At 39.3% G+C, this 20,195-nt stretch overlaps 1 protein-coding gene across 2 annotated transcripts in view; it reads left to right on the top strand.

The window, feature by feature from the left end:
* The first annotated feature begins 1,457 nt into the window (after positions 1-1,457).
* Positions 1,458-20,195, top strand: part of LOC124544936 (zinc finger SWIM domain-containing protein 7-like) — a 60,630-nt gene continuing 41,892 nt past the window's right edge. For both annotated transcript variants that reach the window (XM_047123684.1, XM_047123683.1), the window contains exon 1: positions 1,458-1,736. In XM_047123684.1, coding sequence (XP_046979640.1) covers positions 1,637-1,736 — 100 coding nt within the window. In that variant the 5' untranslated portion in view covers positions 1,458-1,636. The remainder of the gene's footprint in view (positions 1,737-20,195) is intronic.

Genomic DNA, 20,195 nt, shown 5'->3' with positions numbered 1-20,195 from the left:
TTCGGCGTTCACACATGAAGCAGATATGAGGTCATGCCTATGTGGTATACCAATAACAGTTACTTTTTGGTTTTTTATGGAACTGAGGGCACTTTTGAGACTGATAATAGCGTTAGCTAACTCGTTACAATACACGTCATTTGCTCCTCCAATTAATACAACATGACGATTTTTGTTGTCTTGTTTGTCCAGTAAAACGTCCCTAATAATTTCCCGCATTGGTGCTCCTGGATTCACAAGACTGCATACTTTCAGATCGTAATGGTTTCGTAGTACCTCCGCCAGTCCGCGTCCGTGGCTATCTGAGTAGATATTTAACTCAGTGAGATTTCGTGAAGATTGATTATTTATTCTTGGAGACAAATATTTCACTTGGGCGCAGATTTTCGCTTCGCTGGTATGCATTTTCTGTTGAAATTCATCGATCTCTGCGTGTTTTCTATGTGAGGCCTGTCTTTGTAGTTCATTAGTTAATGAACGTATTATTATTTTTGCTTCTTGCAGTTCGCTTTTATACTTTAATATATCAGGCTGTAGGTCTTCTTGTGTTAAGGCCTCATATTTACGTTTTAAAATGCCGATCTCAGTTAGCAACGTTGCAATCATTTCACTTTCGCATTCTGCACTGATCAATTTTTTTTTCAATGTCGTCTACATAACATTCCCGACAAGCCCAGAATTTTTGTTTCGTATTAGCACTTGCACAACTGTAATGGTGTAAGGTTTTGCATTTAACACACATAATACCTTTCGCCGCTCGCTTGTTGCAGTAGCATTTGTCTGAGTATACACGATAATGTTCACCACGAGGTTGACCGGAAGACGATGTGGACGCTATACTCGCGATTGCGTTAACGAAATTTGTCGATTTTCCCATCCTTTCTTCTGATATTTTTACAATCATATGGCATGTAACACATTTCTCTTCACTGTAAATGTTTTGTTTCTTACATTTTGCACACTTTTTACCACTGTTTTTGTTCACATTTGCGGAGCTAACACACACTATATCTTCACTTTCCGCCATCTATTTTCAGTACCGGCATGATAATTTTCAAGCAAATGCCATTCTAGTTTTTCTTTATTAGCTGTCTTCTGTTGTTATCAATGTTTTCTCATTCATACTTAATTTCATTGGAGTCAGATGTAGGCGTTCTAGTTTTTAATTTGAGGCTACAATCTTCTACGCACAACCTTTATCTGGCTTTCACACTTGTTGGCTCCGCCAACTCTCAACCAAATTATCACCTTTCAAACTAACCTAGCCCTCGGTGTAAGCGGCGATACCCCCATGTTCCCCCTTCAAGACCAATCTGTCACCACAGACAAATCCACCGATTTGAGTCGAACGGCAGTTGTACAGTTCTCATTTCCCAAAGATCAACTTCGCAGAGGATGTAACATTTGTTTTCCGTATATTCATGAACGAAACTCTTTGTATACCTTAGGGCGCAAATTTTAATCGTTGGCGGCGCGAACTGCGAACCTTGGATCAGAATCAGATGCTTGCGTCAGTAGTCAGAACAGGAATTGTGGCATACTTATGTGTGATAAGTTCCGCTGTAAGGCGAACTGATTTGCGTTTAGGGAGGTTGTGATGTTAACAATTGCCGATATAACCTACTAGATAAAAAAAATGCAGGTAGAAACAGAGAATAAAGCCATAGCGTTGTTGCCACAGGTTAATGAAGAATTGTTACGTGAAGCTGAGGATATATTCAGAAAGCACGGTGATTGTAAGTCATTGTTTGATCAGCATATCATGTACATGTTTACAGCATAATGCTCGTAACGAATGCTACTTGACATTTGTATGGTCACACTAACCAGTTACTCGTATTACAGTATTTAATATTGCATCAACCCCAGAAATCATGTACCTGTACAGATTGCTGCAGTTGACACGTAGGCACACAAACAGTACAAGCAATATGTATACAAGCGATTTGCATGTGTTTTCGGCAGAAACGGAGTACCGCCATTATGATATATGAGACACAACTGTCAGTACGAAAACCCGTCTTTGAAATCAGCAGTTATGTTTGTTTAAAATTTGCTTACTGGCGAGTAAAACTGTCTGTCGAAATAGAGCCAGATGTAGCGCAGTTGTACGTTACAAGGCGTACAGATATAATTTTGTGAATGTCCACGTTGAACCTGCTGAGACGATGGGGCAATTTTATGAACATTAACCATATACGATGGCAGCTAAAACAAGTAGAAAGAAGTTCAGCAAACTATATAGAGACACAATAGTGTCAAAGTTTGAGGAATAACTTGAGGACCAGGCCTTTTTTAGAATATCTGATATCAGGTTCCCCTCCCTGTAAACTACCTCAACTTGTTTAGAGATTTCTTAAAAATGCATATGGAAGATAGACTGTGCCATATGGGACTGTGCACTCATTTATCAAGAGAGAAAATCAAATCAGGACAAACACCCCAAAAATTTGCCGAAAATTAATTATTCTTCATTAAGATAATCACCCTGTTAAGAATAATTAATAAAGTACGCCAGCTCAGAGCTGAATTACAGTCTTTGAACAGCACTGCAGTATGTGTTAGAGAGCACTAGCATAGAGGCACTGAAATACAGCATATATAGTGGTATCGTCATGTGAATGAGGAAGTTGCTGTACATACAACTAATGTAACCTTAAAGTGCCCTCAGCAGTTATTATTTATTGTAATGTTTTATTAGCAGAGTGTTTCAGCTGGTATTGGCATCAGTAATATAAATGTATAACCCCAAATTTCTGCTTTCTGAATTGGTTTATTACTAAAGTGCATTCAGTGGTGTAACAAAGTTAGTTACATAAACAAAGGATCTTACATACCTTGGGCAGCAGATGGCAACCAACTTCACTGGTGCACCTAAAAAGCTACAAACGTGGCCAAAGATAATATTTGTACAATTGTTCCTAGTACATGTCATAGAATGTGATGATTGTACAAATGTGTATCAATGGACATTGGTGAACTACCACAGACTCCAGATCAGTAACAGACTGATTCCATACAGGTGTGACAGTGAACTCTATAAATGAACTGTAATAATTTTAAAATGTCCCATATTAAAGGTTCCTCTTTCAATATATGTCATTTAAAAGGAAATTGATTACATTACTAAGTATGAATATAATTTTCTTTTGGCAATTGATGGAAACGTATATTATTAAATAAAAATCACATGTCACAGGTGTGACAAAATTCAGAAGTGCAATGTAGCACATTGACCACTACAGGGAAAAATCTGTGCATTGAATGATTATATGTAAACAAATTAATAACTGTATAATACTAAAAACTTACTGCATTAGCCATGAAAATATCAGAAAGAAATTTACATTATTTTCAAAGTAATAATGTAATTTCTGTTGTCATGGGTGTGACATAATTATGTCACGGGCGTAACATCTACAAATTTCTCTCAGTATTTCAGAGAATTAAAGGATGTTAATGGATTCATTACATTTTTTGCAGTACAAAAAATAACATGTGGTGTTGGTGTTAAATTAATAAAAAAATGCATTTGTTTAATAGACACTAACAGACGGCTCATATTCAACTGAAACACTCTGTTAGCTCAACATAATACACAATATGGAGAATGAAGCATTGTCATGTTCAAATAAATAAAAGAATGAATACTCAACTAGCTAACTAAAGAAATATACACAGAAATAAATGCTTAAATAGTTTCATGAAAGCAATAAAAAAAAAACTCCATTTCCTTTCATTTGAATTGCTGGACGACTCAAAATTTTAACAACATTCTTCTGTAAACAAACAATTGAAATGTCATTTTCATTAGCACAAAAGAGTTTGTTTTCGTACTCACATGGTTTTAAATGCATGACCTTGATTCATCGGCCACACACGCTGATTGGCAAACACCAACAAAATTCTGTCCATTTCCCCTCTCACTCTGTAGCTTGATGATCAAAAAGGTTCCAGCTTTAATTTCCTTAGTTGGATTTATGGTTACCTGTACTTCATTTTCTGATGTTGCTTGGTTATCTTGAACATTAGACACTTCATAATCTGAATAAACCTCAGAAAATTTCAGCTGTTTCTTATATTTAGGGATCTCTCAAAAGATTTCATATCTTGTCATTTCACTATCAGATGTTTCTGCAGCTAAAATATGGTGACTGTCATAGTTTCGAAAATAATGGTTAGAAAGCACTTTAAATGACATCTTCCCAAAGTCTTGACTGTCGCTCCTTTTTCTTGTCTACATCACTGCTTGAAACGCAGAGAACATAAACTTCGTTCAATTTACCACTCGCATAATCTGAAAATTCCTTTGCATTATTCACCACCACTGTCCGACTTCTGATTCCTCTCCAAACAGTTCTCTTCACTATTCCCCCTATCCCATCAATAGCCCCTTTGCCGTGTGAAGTGGCAAAGAAGTTCCACTCAATTTCAACTCCCAAACAGGATTTGGTACAGCAGAAGCAGGACAATGTAAATTTATTTTTAAACTGTGCAGTGCAGTTGTCCGAAAACACATGAACTTTTTGTAAATTTCGATTCTGCTGTTTTAGATGTGATATAATTTTTTCAAGGAAGGACCAAACTGTAAATGTGTCATGTGAAAGATAATCTCTTGCAATTGCATAAGAAGAAATAGTCTTTAGACTATCCCATGCACAGCACGTGAATAATATTACTTGTTTATGGCTCCGGTGTGCAGCCTGAATTTCATCTTGTGACATTAAAGAAAAGTTCTCGGCGAAGTCAACTTGCATGGCAACATCATTCTTTGCAAGCACTTTCTTACAAGATTCAAAATATTTGGCTTGTTTTTCTCTTATCAAGAAATGCTTTTTAAATGTTGACCTCTGGTCCTCTAACTCTTCAGTGGCTGCTTTTAGTGTTGATGTATTTTCCACCAACTTTGGCATATCATCATAGTCCTTCCACTGCTTCCAGGACAGAATTTTATCTTAATTTTCATCAGTCAACCGCGATGACAAGTCATGTTTGCACTTTCTGCATTTTCGTATCATACAATCCTCATTTTCTACATCACAAGTAATTTTCTGAAGCAACTCTTTAGTAGAAATAGGAAAATCTGGAACCACATGATTTGCGCGCGCGCGCGCACACACACACACACACACACATTGAGGTGTTTCTGAAACTGGTAGTACATGACTTGGCCTTAGTTCATAAAATGTTGACTTTCCTAATGGAGTATCATGGTTTGAATTCTTAAATTCCTCTTAGGCCTCACAGTCATAATCATATACCGCTTCTGAACATGTTCTCGTATTCCTCTTCTACAGTCTTTAACAGATTTTGCATCGTGAATACCAGGAGTATCGACTAACATCATCTTGGCAAAAATACTCAACTACTTTTCTTTTTTCAGTTGGCAAACTTCTTGACCCTTTTGAGAATATCTTAACATTTCTTTTAATGTCAGTAAGATCCAGTTCCTTAATCAGTTTTCTGACAACAGCAGTCTGTTTCCTTCGTCTGTTTGCAAGTGATTTTTTTGCCTTATGTACAGCTTTGCCTAATGCCTGGGAACATTTATAAGATCCTAATTCACTGGTATGGTTTGTTTCTGCCATATTTTTACATTTTCTTCCTCTACACAACATTTGTCTTGTTTTATCATTCTCTCTCATTTTAGTAGACTGCGTTGGTTCATCAGCAGTTGCTCTCTGTTCTTCATTCTTCTCATTTTGTCCCTTTCTCTCTCCTTTAAGTGTTCATCTTTCAGTGGATCTTCCTTCATTTTATCCCGCTGTTTTCTCATTCTTTCTGTTGAAGAAGTCATCATCTGGGAATGCAAGATACATTATTTATTTTATTTATTTCTCGTTCAGCTACAGGCAAAGCGTGATACACTTACAAACATCAACATAAAAATTTAAATTAACATTAACAATGATTTACAATAAAATTTTCAGGGTTTCCAGCCACAAAAGTGCTTGGTCACTTATCACATGTATGTCCATCAGATTTCCTGCCTTAAGTCCGTGTACGTCGCACTCAACTATATGCTGCATGGTTTGACTCTCTCCGCACTCACAATTGGGGTCCTGGGAGAAACCCCACTTTTTCAACAAATATCCGCACCGACCAACACCTGTCCGCAGACGATTTAGAGTTACCCACACTCTACGTTGGAGTTGGAAGCCTGGAACTCGTTGAGATGGGTCCTCAATAAGGAAACTGTTATTCACTTTGCTTTCCTGCCATTGCTGTTTCCACAGGTTATCGATATCAATCTGTTGTTTGAGTTCTTTCCAGAAGGGATTTCTTGACATCAATCTGTCAGGGGGAGGAGGTAGGTCCCTGAACTTTTCTTTGTACCTCTGGATTGCTCTTTCACGTCTAATCGAGGGTGGTTCGATATTGGCAAGGACGGGCAGCCAAGGTTTCGGGGTGGGTCTTACTGTTCCTGTTATGAGCCTCATTGTCTCGTTAAGTTGCACATCAATATATCTGACATGCCTACTGCGGGCCCAGACGGGTGCGCAATATTCCGCTACACTATACAGAAGTGCCAGTGCTGATGTGCGTAGAGTTTCAGTGGAACATCCCCAGGTTGTTCCTGCCAGTTTCATTATGATGTTGTTTCTTGTTTTCATTTTTTGGGCGACTTCGTACAGGTGGCTCTTATATGTGAGAGTGCGATCTAGCTTAACACCCAGATATTTTGGCGTTCTATCGTTTTTCAACAATTTACCTTTTATTTGCACTTTTAGCTCACGATTTGCATCTTTGTTACACAAGTGCATTATTGATGCCACGGATTTAGTCGGATTTACTTTGAGGTGCCAGTTGTCATAATATTGTTGTAGTCGTTCCAGATCCCTGTTTAAAATTTCTTCCAGTTCTTCGAAAGTGTTGGCGTGAGCCGCGATAGCGATGTCATCTGCATACATAAAAGAACGAGATTCCAGGTTTGGGATGTCCGCTATGTATAAATTGAAAAGGCATGGAGCCAGCACAGACCCTTGGGGGAGACCATTTTGTAGTGTCCTGTAGCTGCTTGTTTTCCCATTCAGAGATACCTTGAATCTCCTGTTTATCAACATATTTCTGACTAGATCTATGATCTTCTTGCATTTCACGACTTTTGACAGTTTATACAGTATCCCTTTTGTCCATACGGTGTCGTATGCTGAGGTGAGATCTAATAATACCATGCCCGTTTTCTTTTTGTTTTGGTAACCTCTTTCAATGAAAGTGGTTAGGGCGAGAACTTGGTCGCAACAATCTCTTCCTTTTCGAAAACCACCTTGCTCTGGGGGAAGAGCAGCTTCTATTTTACTTTCTATTCTGCCTAGGATGACTCGTTCAAACAGCTTATAAGTGGTGCACAATAAAGATATCGGTCTATAATCTTTAGCATTCTCTCCTGTTTTCCCTGGTTTCTGGATGGCTATGACTTGTGCGTTTTTCCATTGCTTTGGTAACCGGCTGGTATCTATGATATTAGAGAAAAGAGAAGACAGCCATGCTCTTCCCTTTGGCCCGAGGTTCTTCAAGAATTCTGGAAGAAGGCCGTCACAGCCAGCTGCTTTACCAGGTGACATTTTCTTTAGTGCTATATTTACCTTCTTGTGTTACCCAGTTCGCTAAACCTGCTTCCTCCTCGCTTGCATCTAGCTCTTCGTTCATCAGTTGGTGCAGTTCTTTTTTCTTCGAGGCGGAGGCATGGATTCTGGATGTTTGTAGTATAGAAGAGCATATCTTGTTAGGGGTCATTTTATTATTGATGTTCCGTCCCTTGAATTGTGCTCCGCCAAGTTTCCTCAGTAGACTCCAGCTCTTCTGTGAGGAGTGCGTAAAGTCCATTTGTTCCATCCGCTTTTGCCATCTCTGTTTGCGTTCCTCGTCCATAGCTCTTATGAGCTGTTCTCCTAGTTCTGGATTCTCTGTTTTGTTATATTCATCAATTAGTTGTTCGCACTCCTTTGTCCAACATGGGATGTATTCTTTCCGCGCTCCTCTTGGTATTGAGTTATGTGCCGCTTTAATAATTAACTTCGTAAATCTGTCGTAATTTTCTGGAATTGGGGGAATTCTGTTTACATTATTTTCAATGGTATCTTTAAACTTAACCCAGTTAGCCTTCCTGAGGTTCCAGCGGGCTATAGGGGGGCTCTTTATTACTGGTATTTGGATCCCAAGGTCTATAATAACTGGTCTGTGTTGGCTCTGAGGAATACGGCTCAGTACAGTTCTCTTGGACGAAAGTGCTATTCCAGTTTCTCCAGATGAGACAAAACAAAGATCGGGCGTTGATGTTGTGCCCCACGCTCCTGAACAGAAGGTGGGGGTATCTTTTGCATCGTATATTAATGTATAATTATTTATATCTGCCCAGTCTGCCAGCATGAGTCCTTCTTTGTCGCAAGACTGATAGCCCCATCTGGGGTGGTGGGAGTTAAAATCGCCAATTATGACTGCAGGGTGTTGTGGGTTAGGTAAAACAGGTTGTTCCCATTTTTCTGAAGGTGGCTTGTACACGTTATACACAGTCATATCGTTTAGTTTGATTCCCACGGCAAATTCGTGGTGCATAGTTTCCTCAATATTATCAACCAGTTCTTTCTTGATCAGTGTTGCAATACCGTGTTTATTATGGGCTTTATAGCCCACAATTTCATAGCCTGGTATTAGAAGTCTCGAGATATTTTCTTCTGATAGATGTGTTTCCTGCAAGGTCAGCACATCAATTTTTTCTTCTGTTAGTAGCTTTGTGAGGATGTCTCCTTTTGTCCTCGTGTATCCTTCTATGTTAACTTGGCATATACGTATTCGTCCACGCACTTGGCTCCGGGGGGGAAACTGAGGCATTTGTCTCGCTCTCTTGCGTAACTTCGCCTGTGAGGGCCGGGAGGTATTACTACGTCCGGTTGCCGTTTGGTGGTGACATTTGCTTCTCGTGTCGCAGCTCGTTCGGAGCATTTCGATTTTCTTCTCGCAATGCGATCGTTGTGCGGCACGATACTGGGGGGGGTAGGCCACGTCGAGGCTGTCACCATCTACATTATTTACATTTATTACATTTATTTGTAATGTCAATAGACCTGTATTTATTTGAAATCTCACCAGTATAAGATTTCACATGAACAGAAACAGCTCGTTTTAAAATTTATATACTGGTATTTCATTATGCTGGAATACCTTTAAAAATGTGTGCATATTGTCACACCTGTGACAACATTTTTGGATAAAATAGTTATTTCCAAAACTTAATAGGTTTAGAAGTTAATATATTTTCATAACCTCACTCTCCTAGAATATTAAAAATTTTGAAGTATTTGTTCAAACAAGAAGAAAACTGTATATCCTTTTTTGTCACGGGTGTGACAGTAATTCCTGTCACTTTCAAAAAGAGAAAAAAATTAAAAGAAAGCTTACCAGAAGAAAATTCAGTGCAGGACATAAAGGAAATCTTTTGTTAAACAGTAAGGTGCTTATTGTTGCATCATCGTTTCACAGACAGCATATCAGTTCAACCAATATAATGAAGATTTTTTTGGGTTTATGGAGTATAGTCAACTACAATCTTTGGGATGACAATTCATAACTAAATATCTTGAATACAATAAAAATGAGTTTCAAATCATTAAATTTGATATTTTGTCAGTGTATTACCATGCCTAAATCTTTACTATACTGATTTTCAAAAAATGACCACGTGGCTCATTTCATGCGGAATGAGCCAACATCCAAATAAACATTGTTACATAAATGTGACTGGGGTTACAAGAGGGTTAAAATGTGGGGGATTGTGGATTTACATCAGAAGGGACACACATTGTATAGCTGGAGATCTGATCACAATGGGTTTAGATAAATATTTTAAATTGGCAGCCATTGAACTAGCAAAGCTAGACATCAATAAAAAGTTAATCGTTCTGTGTGTGTACTCTTAATGTAGTAGTGAGGTAGGCATTTTCCTCAAGAAATTTTAGAGTCTCAGCCCAAAAACTATCGTTTAACATGTGGAACATGAATACAAACACAGGTACTGAGAAAGAAATCTATACTGCTATATGAAGGCAAGCTGTATTTTAACATTGTTACCAAAAATCTGAAAATTCTTGACATTTTTATGCAAATTCTTACACAATACTCTATTAAACATTGTAAATATCTCAAAGCTCTTGACAGATTTTTTCAGTTTGTACAGTTTACTCTAATAAACTTTCAGACAGGCATTAACCACAGATTTTTTAGTATATGTTGTATATAAATATACATGTAATACATAAAGGTGAAACATTGTCAGTAAAAAACACAGAAAACTTCTTGGCTGGATTATTTCTCATTTTTATATGATACTCAAACTTTTGGATGGTCATAAGCTACATAAATATACAGGGTATACATAAAGTCTGGAAACACTTTCAATTATTTATTGCACAAGAACTAAACATTGTACAGATGTCATACTTACTGCATTTTGAAGAGAAAGTCTAAAAGTTTTTTTTTTTACAAACATTCGACATGTGAACCATGAGTGACCCGGCAGACGTCAATATGGTAATCGAATTCTTGCCATACCTGTCCCAGCATGGCATCGTCGACTGTGGCAGTCACTTCCGTATTCTCTCCTGGAGCTCTGCTACGTCATGTGGTAGAGGCGGTACATACACCAGATCTTTAATGTGTCCCCACAGAAAAGAGTCACACAGAGTGAGATCTGGTGATCTGGGAGGCCATTTCATGAAACAGCTGTCTCCTTCTGTAGCATGGCCGATCCATTGATGATGCTGCTGCTCCGTGTTCAGGTACCCACAAACTTCCCAATGAAAATGGGGTGGAGCCCCATCCTGCTGAAAGATGAACGGAGAGTCCATGTACATTTGAGTCATCAGCCATTGCTGCAACATGTCAAAGTAGGACTATCCAGTGACAGTGTTCTCGACAAGGAAAATGGCCCATACAGTTTTCAACATGACGAGGCACAAAAAACCTTTACCTTTGGGGAATCGCACTCAAATTCAATGCAGTGGTGTGGATGCTTTGTACCCCAGATTCGACAATTATGCCTGTTCACTTTCCCATTAGTGTGAAAAGTGGCTTCATCGCTAAAAATTAAGTGATCAAGAATTCCATCCTCGTACTTATTCAATTGTTGCAACTCCGAACAAAACTCAAAACGCTTGTCTTTGTCGTCATCATTGAGCCTCTATCAAAGGACTTTCCACACAGTCATTGGAGCTATTTTGAGTTCACGGGATGCACGACATACTGATTTCTTTGGACCCCTTGCGAATGTCTCTCATACGCACTCCACATTCACTTCACTCACACTAGGACATCTGCTTCTCTTTGCCGGGCACAAGCAACCTGTCGTAATGAATTTGTTGTGCCAATGATAAATGGCCTTCCTTGTTGGTGGCTTCTTACCGTACTTGGTTCTAAACATCCGGTGAACAGCCGTAGCACTTGTTTTTGTCGAACTCCAACACACAGAAAGCTCGCCCCACACCATGTTTGCGACTAGCACTGACTATCGGCAAATTGCCAAACTATGCTGTGGTGGTATACATGAAAAAAAAACTTTCAGGATGTCTCTTCAAAATGACATATGTATATCTGTACAATGTTTGTTTCTTGTGCAATAAGTAATTGAAACTGTTCCCGGACTTTATGTACACCCTGTATATCTAATACATAAAGGGGGAACATTGTTAGGAAATAATGTTGAAAACTTCTTGATCAATTTATTTCAAAATTTGCACAAGGCTGTAATAAACATTTGGACAGACATTGGCTGTATATTTTTAAATGTATGCAATATGTAAATACATCTTAAGTATATAAAGGGGAAATATTAGCAAAACTTGGAAAGTCATTGACTGCTTTACTTCATATTATTCCACGATACTCTAATAAACATTCAGACGGGCATAGGCTGTATGTGTTTTTAAACAACAATGTACAGATTTTGTGCTCAAATCAGTTTCAAGAAAGAAAATGCTGTGCTGTGGGATATTAGGGCATTTAAATCTTTGGATATATTGTTTCTTCCATATCTATTCTCCCTCCTTATATATAATCTTAAACAGAAATTTTATGTACAGCAGTGTGCTGTTTTGTTTTCTATGTCACAGTCACTTTTAAGACAAAAGAAGAATTTCGTATTTATGGCAAATTTTCTTATGATTAGAATACTACTATGGAATCTTAATCATCCGAAACTTTGCAGTCCCACATGTTCACATATTAAAACTGTGAGAAATACTGATATTGAAGCTAACATCCTCATAGGCCCAGCAGCTGGAGAGATCTCTCCTGTGCTCCTTGTATTAATGACCCCAACAAGGTCAAGGTCAGAGAGAGGGGGAAGAGGAGATACAGAGAGTGTGGAAGGAAATGGATATTTTTAACACTTCTGGTCTAGCACTGATAGCAAACATCACTACTAAGGTTTCAAAAAGGTCATCAGTCTTGGACCTAGTTCTCTCAGGTATTATCAAGGAAAATTTTTAAGTGTTATAAAAAGATTATGGCCCCTCTCATCTATATCATCAGGTAATAAAGTTAAAGACAGGTCTGGTAAAACCCAAAAAATTGCAGGCCTACAAAATGATCTTCTCTTGATGTAAAATACATAACTTTTCTAGGGAATTATGCAAATTAAACATGAGAAGAAATGTTTAACAAAAACAGTGTGGATGCTGTGTTATCTAAATTCAGAACATTATTTAAATTAATTTCTGAGCTTGCATTTCCAAAAGTAGCCACTTCAGCAGCAGCGGAAACTAGATGGATAAATTCAGGTATTTGAAAGTCCTCACAGACACTTAAATTTCTCACTTTTTTACAAAAGCACTACATGATCCACAGCCCCTAGACCGCTATCACAGGTATGAAAAGATGTGCAGTGGGGTAGCGCTAGCTGTGAAGAACAAAAAATATGTGCTGGAGAAAAGAAAAGCAAAGTAGTATGCATAGACTTGAAACTGGAAAAGATGGACACAAAGATGACATCGTATAAAGTGAAGCTGGAAGTAAAGTAATAGAAAATCCACAGGAATTGTCAAATTTTTTAAATGATTATTTTTGTGGTATTTTTGATAAACTGCAACAAAATCTTCCGAAAACACTTGTAGGACCCACAACGAATTAAACAACAAGCACAATGATGATGAGTTCCTCAACAAAACTTGAAGTCAGGAAAAAATACAGAAATTTAAGAATAAGTAAGCAAGCCTAGATGAGATTCCAGTGTCAGTTCTGAAGGTGTGCATAGACAGTGCACAAACCCCATTAACAGACAAAATAAATGAGTCTTAGTTCAGGTGTATTTCCAGATACCTAAATCATGTACTAGTTGTGTCCTTACTACAGAAACATAATGCCGATAGTGTAGTAAACTGCAAGCCAGTTCTAGTATTGTCTATGTTCTCAAAAATAAATGAATTAATCATAAAAGATAAACTAATGAGTTATCTGAATAAAAACAACCTTCTTTACAAAGTAAAGTTTGTTTTCTGTAGTTGAAGTACAATATCGACAGTTACAGAATTCACAAAAGTGGTACATAAAGCTCTCAACTATGACTTTGTTACAGGCATATTCTTTGATTTGTCATAAACTTTGACACTGTTGGCCATAATATACTGCTGAACAAACTAGGAACATTAAGAGGAATAGCAAACAAGTTGCTCCAGTCTTACCTGGTGAATGGGGGTGCAAAAGATTGAGTGAGTTCACATAACTGCTGATGGATAAATTTTTAGTAAAATAATTGTCATGCAAGAAACATATGAACATAGTGCCCTCAAGGTAATGTATTGGGTCATATTCTGTTATTAATATAATTATATTAATGACTTTCCAGGCAGCATAAGGCAGGGAGAAAAAGTTCTCTTTGCTGATACCAACATCATAGTCACTGTAAAAACGCCAGAACTCCCAACGGAAAAGGCGAATAAAACCCTCAGGGATGTTTACAATTGGGCAGTATCTAGGCTAATAAATTTACATTGAGCATAAATTAAACTAAAAAATGCTTTTCAGCATAAAGAGGAAAAACAACTGTCACATTAAGCTTAGATGGCAAGCCTCTAGAATGTATAACAAATGCATTTGAAGGTTTTAGTAATTAGCATTGATTGTCAGTTAACATGAAAGGAAGACACAAAGATACTGGCAAAAAGAATGTCGTCAGCACTATATGCTCTTAGAGTTCTATCATAAGTGGGTAACTCTTTCTGTGGACACTCACCTCTAAACTATTGGATTATTTTTTGATATTAAAGGCATAAAATATGACACACTTGTCATACTGCAGAAAAGACCTAATAATAGTAACTAAAACTAGTGATAGGCTCATTATAAACAACTATCTAAAAAAGAACTAGGCATCCTTATTGTGCCAAATGAGTACATCAACAAATATATTTTGCATATCAGGAAAAACGTTTGTAAGAATTTCACCAATAGTTCTCATTTTTACTCATGGAACAACACCTGGGTTGGACTTGGATTTACTAAGGAAAAACAAACTAAAATCTCAAAGCAGTATTTTCTGTCAAGGAATAACATTGTATAGAAAGCGTACATAGTGAAGATTACTTAGCCAACTCGGAGTAGTGGTTAATAATGAGGAGGACAACAGCAACATCCTGTAACATTATTACACATGACCACAATGTAAAGTTTGTTGCAAGAAAATCGTGTGCCAGGGTCTATAGTGTATAATACTAATGTCTTGTCATTTTCATGAGCTCAACATCTCACTAATTGTGGGTGGATGTTGACTCAGTTTTCTAGATGGACTGAAAGAAGGAAATAGAAATGTGTGTGGAAGATTGTAGCATATTTGTGATCCTGGAGTCATTTCTCTGGGCCAACTCATTGGAGTGGAAGGGGTATAGCAGGGACATGTTTGTGGTCGTGAACTCCACAGTGTGCAGTAATAGTGTAGAAAGATGCAAAACAGCAAAACTATTTTTATATTGCAATTTATCATGTGGAAATTGTGTATGAACAAAAGAACATTATACTACAGGGGCAACCAAAAGAGGCAGTGCAGTTGTTAAAACATGATCTGAACATTCTGAAGGATGGAGTTCACTCTTTTTGGCTATCTTGATGTAGGTTTACCTAATTCATTTCAGATAACACTGGGATGGTTTCTTCAGAAAAGCCGCAGTCTGTCACTTATTCTCGTAAAAACGTACATATTTTGTGTGTCTGTACATTTGAGTGCTTTATTTTCATTATGGTGACTAAATTCTGTATAATGATAAGATAATCCCTGGATGAATAAATAAACAAAAATTCAGCTCTGAAAAGAAGTATGCAAAAAAAATTTGGCTCAACTTTAGGAGTTGATTAGGTGCTGTGTAGATGTTTATCCAGGACTGTTCATGGTGGGAGGGACTATCCATGGTGTATAGTCCAATGTAACACAAAACTTAGGGCTAGAGAGAGAGAATCTCTGTTCAGAATTTTATTGAAAGACCTTTTACAGATTTGGTTATTCCTGGCAGGCCCAGTTTATATGTCAGACTATGACTCAAACCTCGGATCTTTGCCTTTGTCTGCCCGTAGTCCCAGGCTTTACATAGTTTTAATCTCCCAGGAAGTTTCAAATTGGTGCACACTCCACTGCAAAGAGAAAGTTCATTCAGGAAATCAGTCTCAAAACCCAACGAAAGAACAACCAAATGTAACAGCTGAAATTCGAACCAAAGATGTCCAAACACAAGGACGAAACAGGTGCTGAAATTAAGGATACCAAAGAACTTTAACTTCATTGTTGTATGTTCCTTTACTGTGGTGTCACCGCCAGACACCACACTTGCTAGGTGGTAGCCTTTTAAATCGGCCGCGGTCCGCTAGTATACGACGGACCCGCGTGTCGCCACTGTCAGTAATTGCAGACCGAGTGCTGCCACAAGGCAGGTCTAGAGAGACTTACTAGCACTCGCCCCAGTTGTACAGCCGACGTTGCTAGGAAAGGTTCACTGAGAATTACGCTCTCAATTGCAGAGAAGATAGTTAGCATAGCCTTCAGCTAAGTCAATTGCTACGACCTAGCAAGGCGCCATTTATCCTTTGCTACGTATCTAATGAAGCATGTACGGTAACAAGACCAATGTTCACCAATTGTGGATTAAAGTTAAGTATTCCAGCAGCTACGTACTTTTCTTTATAGCATTCATTACGTATCCTGTTTCAGACCTCACGCCAGCCTGCGTGAGTTTAAGCGCGTGCCTTTCGGTTACCCGTCACTGAGGATTGGCTGTCTTGCCAGTCCACAACATTTACAAAGCAAGATCCAGGATTAATTTCCTGGCTTGTCTTACACCACTGCAAATATGAGTTGTACTATATTAGTATCAGTATCACTGACTAACAGCTGAAATCTTTAAAAATAAAGTAGACCCAGATCCTGATGGGATCATTATTAGATTCTATAAAGAATTAGCAGCTCTTTTAACCATAGTGTGCTGCATGATTTTCCATGAGCCATTCTGCATGCACCCATTGTGCTGCCGAAACACTTTGTCCCATATGAGCAGCAATTTCCCGAATGAATGCATCATCACATTCTCTCATGCCAATAATGCACCCTCTTTCAAACTCACTGATTTGAGGGTACAGTTTGTGTGTATGTTTGCAAAGCATGATGCACATCTGCTTCGAGTCACACCAATCCATTACCTTCAGTTTATAGTGACAATGAGAGCTGCAGACAAATATTACTGGTAGGTGGTGTTGCGCCACAATATTGACGTTGACCTTGAACGTGTGGGCCGACATGTTTCAGATGCTAATCGTTTCAACAGAACATACTAATACACATGTCCTGTGAATATGAACGTCCTATCTCTAGTCATTCAAGGTGTTTTGTTTTTTCTGAACATGAGTGTACCATCATATGGGACATCAGATGAAATTTGACTTGTTTGAGTGTTTCTTGTTAAGGATGCAGTACTTTTTCTTTGATGGAGAGTTACTGATAGATGTAGAAACTACTACAGATATGCCATGGTGCAGTGTTCATTTATATTAATGACCTGATTTGTTTGAAACTCATAAATCTTATACTGTGTAATCACAAAGATATGGAGCTGATGACAAAATGTTAAATGCTTTTTCACATGTTACATTTACAACAGAAGCATTAAGCAATTGCAGCAGTAACCTAACATTTTTCAGAAGCAGCTACATAAACTAAAGTATACATGAAAATTCAGCACACATACTGTGCAAACTACAGTAGTGGCCGAAGATACAGAAATCACAAGACTGTGTCTATTTCAATATACAAAATTATAGAAAATAAATGGTAATACCTTAATAGATTATGTTACATATGAATGCAAGCATAGAAAGTAATTATAAGCACTGTTGACAACTGTGTACATGATATTTTTAGGATTTTAAAAAACAATTAAAGTTTCATTAATGCAAGTTTGCCTTCAGGTGCTCCTTGACAGTCTAAAAAGTATGTTTCATTAATGAACCCGTAATTTTCTTTCTGAAGGTATTGCTTTTATTTCTAAATGATTGAGGCAGCTTGTTGAAAAGTAGGCTGCCCATTACCTGAATGTAACCATTTGTATGGATATCAAATAGAATGATCCTAAAGACTCGATCGTAGGTAAAGCAGGAGGCAAACTTTGGTTCATTGGTAGGATGCTGGGAAAATGCAAGTAGTTTACAAAATGCAACCAATCCCAGAATATTGCTCAAGTGTGTTGGCCAATACTGAACAGGAATAATGGGGTGTATTGAAGATAAAGAAGGAATTAAATTAACTTTAGAATAGTGGCCCCACTACTCATCAAAGAGCAATTGAAGCAAAAATAAATTTGAAAAATAATTCTGGTAAAAAGAGTCTACGTAAGAGAAACGAAAAGCAAGGCTCACACACACAAATCTAAAAGGATTGCTAAGTCTCTAGCTTCTAGAATTATCAAAAATTCTTACACAGAAAGGGGAAAAGGTAAGATTTAAGAGAAAAAGGTCATTCTGCACGCTGAATCAAGGAACATAACATCCCCCCCCCCCCAGAGGCTCGCAGTTCTTTCGCGAGTTTGTGCGAAGCACACATTGGGCCCCACGCTATTGCGACCAATTCTTCCTTCCCTGGCTGCATTTCCTTCAATCTGCCCTCCTCCCCCTGTGGGTCTGGGGATTAGAATAGGCCCGAGGTATTCCTACCTGTCGTACAAGGCAACTAAAAGCAGTTTCACACATTTAGGCCTTTATGTGATGGTCCCCTGTAGGGTTAGACCTCCATTCTTCAAAATTTTCCTGAAGAGCGAGCCAATTGGGGAAGGGCACCTTACAAGGTACATCGTGTCCATCGTGCATTGAAATCTTTAGCCCACTTTCCTCGTCGTCGCATTGCAGTCGTGCCCATTCTCCACCTCTTGAGCATGGACACCTTCCTGGGTGCATTTTCCACCATGCACTATGCAGTTACATATGCAGTTACATGCATCGACGATGACCATGGACTTCTTTGCATCTGATATCCAGCACGGTAGCCAGTCTGTTGTAGTGTGGCCGCCATGTACCCTGTTGGTTGTAGTCCCCTGACCACACAGGGATCACTCTGCTGATGCCTGCACTGTTAACTCCCCACATATGCCAAGGGGTACATGCCCATCCCCCCTGGGGCATCGGGACTCCCGGCAATGGCCATCCTGCCAGGTGGCCTTTGCTGCGGCTGGGTGGCGCCCGTGGGGAGGGCCCCTGGTCGGAGTGGGTGGCATCAGGGCAGATGACACGCGATGAAGCATAGTCCATCATCTCTTGCTGGCGATGAAACACCAGCAGTCTCTTAAGTGATCACGAGCTCAATTCAACGCACAGAAGTACAACCCCAAATTGTTCCCCTCCCTGGCCACACCATGGGAGGAATGTCAGGCTAAGGATGGCAGCGGATCTTATTTGCCCCGGTACCTTGTATGTTCAAGAGCTGATGGGGAATCTTTCATGACAATGAAGCCTCAGTTTTTTTGTTGAGTATTTAGAGGACAAGTTCGGGGAGGTGGAAGGATAGTCCAAAATGAGATCTGTGTCAGTCTCGATCAAAACAGCATCCTCGGCCCAGTCACACGAGTTACTCGCCTATGACAATCTGGGGGATGTTTGTGTAACCATTATACCCCATAAGAGCTTAAATATGGTCCATGGTATATTTCACGGGTACCTTCTTTTGCAGTCCAACGATGAGCTGCACGCCAATTTAGAGCAGCGAGGTATACATTTCATCCGGAGTGTACACCAGGGTCCAAAGGATAATCAGGTTGCCACCAGTATTCATCTTGGCCTTTGAGCCTGATACATTGCCCGAGAAGGTCAAGGTGATGGTCTACTGGTGATATGTAAAGTCCTATATCCCTCACCTGATGCAGTGCTTTAAGTGCTGGAAGTTCAGCCATATGTCTTCCAACTAGACTTCAAGCACCACATGCCGAGACTGTGGACGCCCATCAAATCCCAATACCCCATGTACCCCGCCTCCCATCTGTGTCAACTGTGAAGAGCACCATCCGCTTTGCTCACCTGACTCCAGGATTCTCCCGAAAGAAAGGAAAATCATGGAGTAAAAGACACTGGGCCGACTGCCCTACACTGAGGCTAAGAGAAAATTTGAACGCCTGCACCCTGTGCGTATGACATCGTCTTACGCCGCTGCTACAACATTTCTGGCACCATCAGCTCTGCCAATCCAGGTCACCTCTCAGAGCTGGAAGACTACACCTGCCCCCTAGATGGTGGGGGCATTTCCCTCCCTGTTGCTCCTGCACCACCTACTTCGGGAGCAACACCCCCCAACCATCGGGGATGTCCGTCCCCACTTCTAAGCCAGAGAAGCGTAAGTCTTCTTTGGCTTCTCTTGCTAGGAAGTGGTCCCTTGGGTCACTCCCTTCCCAGGTTTCTTCTAGTGGGAAAGATGACACCCGCCAGTGGCTGAAGAGCCCAAAAGCAGCTGGTAGTAGCACTTCACGCTCATCCTCAGTCCCAGAGACTGAGCCAGTGAAGTCCTCCCTGCCAGGGTAACCCAAGGAGCAGCGAGAGAAATCCAAAAAGAAAACCCCTAAGACCAAGGAAATTGCAGTGGCATCCACACCACCGCTACCTACAAGCTCTACGGCTGAGGTTGGGGTGGAGAGTTTTGTATCCGCTGAGGACCTAAATCTCGCCAGACCCTCGGACTTAATGGATAT

This window comes from Schistocerca americana, chromosome 8, assembly GCF_021461395.2.
Source record: "Schistocerca americana isolate TAMUIC-IGC-003095 chromosome 8, iqSchAmer2.1, whole genome shotgun sequence".
In the NCBI taxonomy this organism is placed as follows: domain Eukaryota; kingdom Metazoa; phylum Arthropoda; class Insecta; order Orthoptera; family Acrididae; genus Schistocerca; species Schistocerca americana.
The sequence above is the reverse complement of the archived record's forward strand: the minus strand, read 5'-3'. Positions and strand labels throughout refer to the sequence as shown.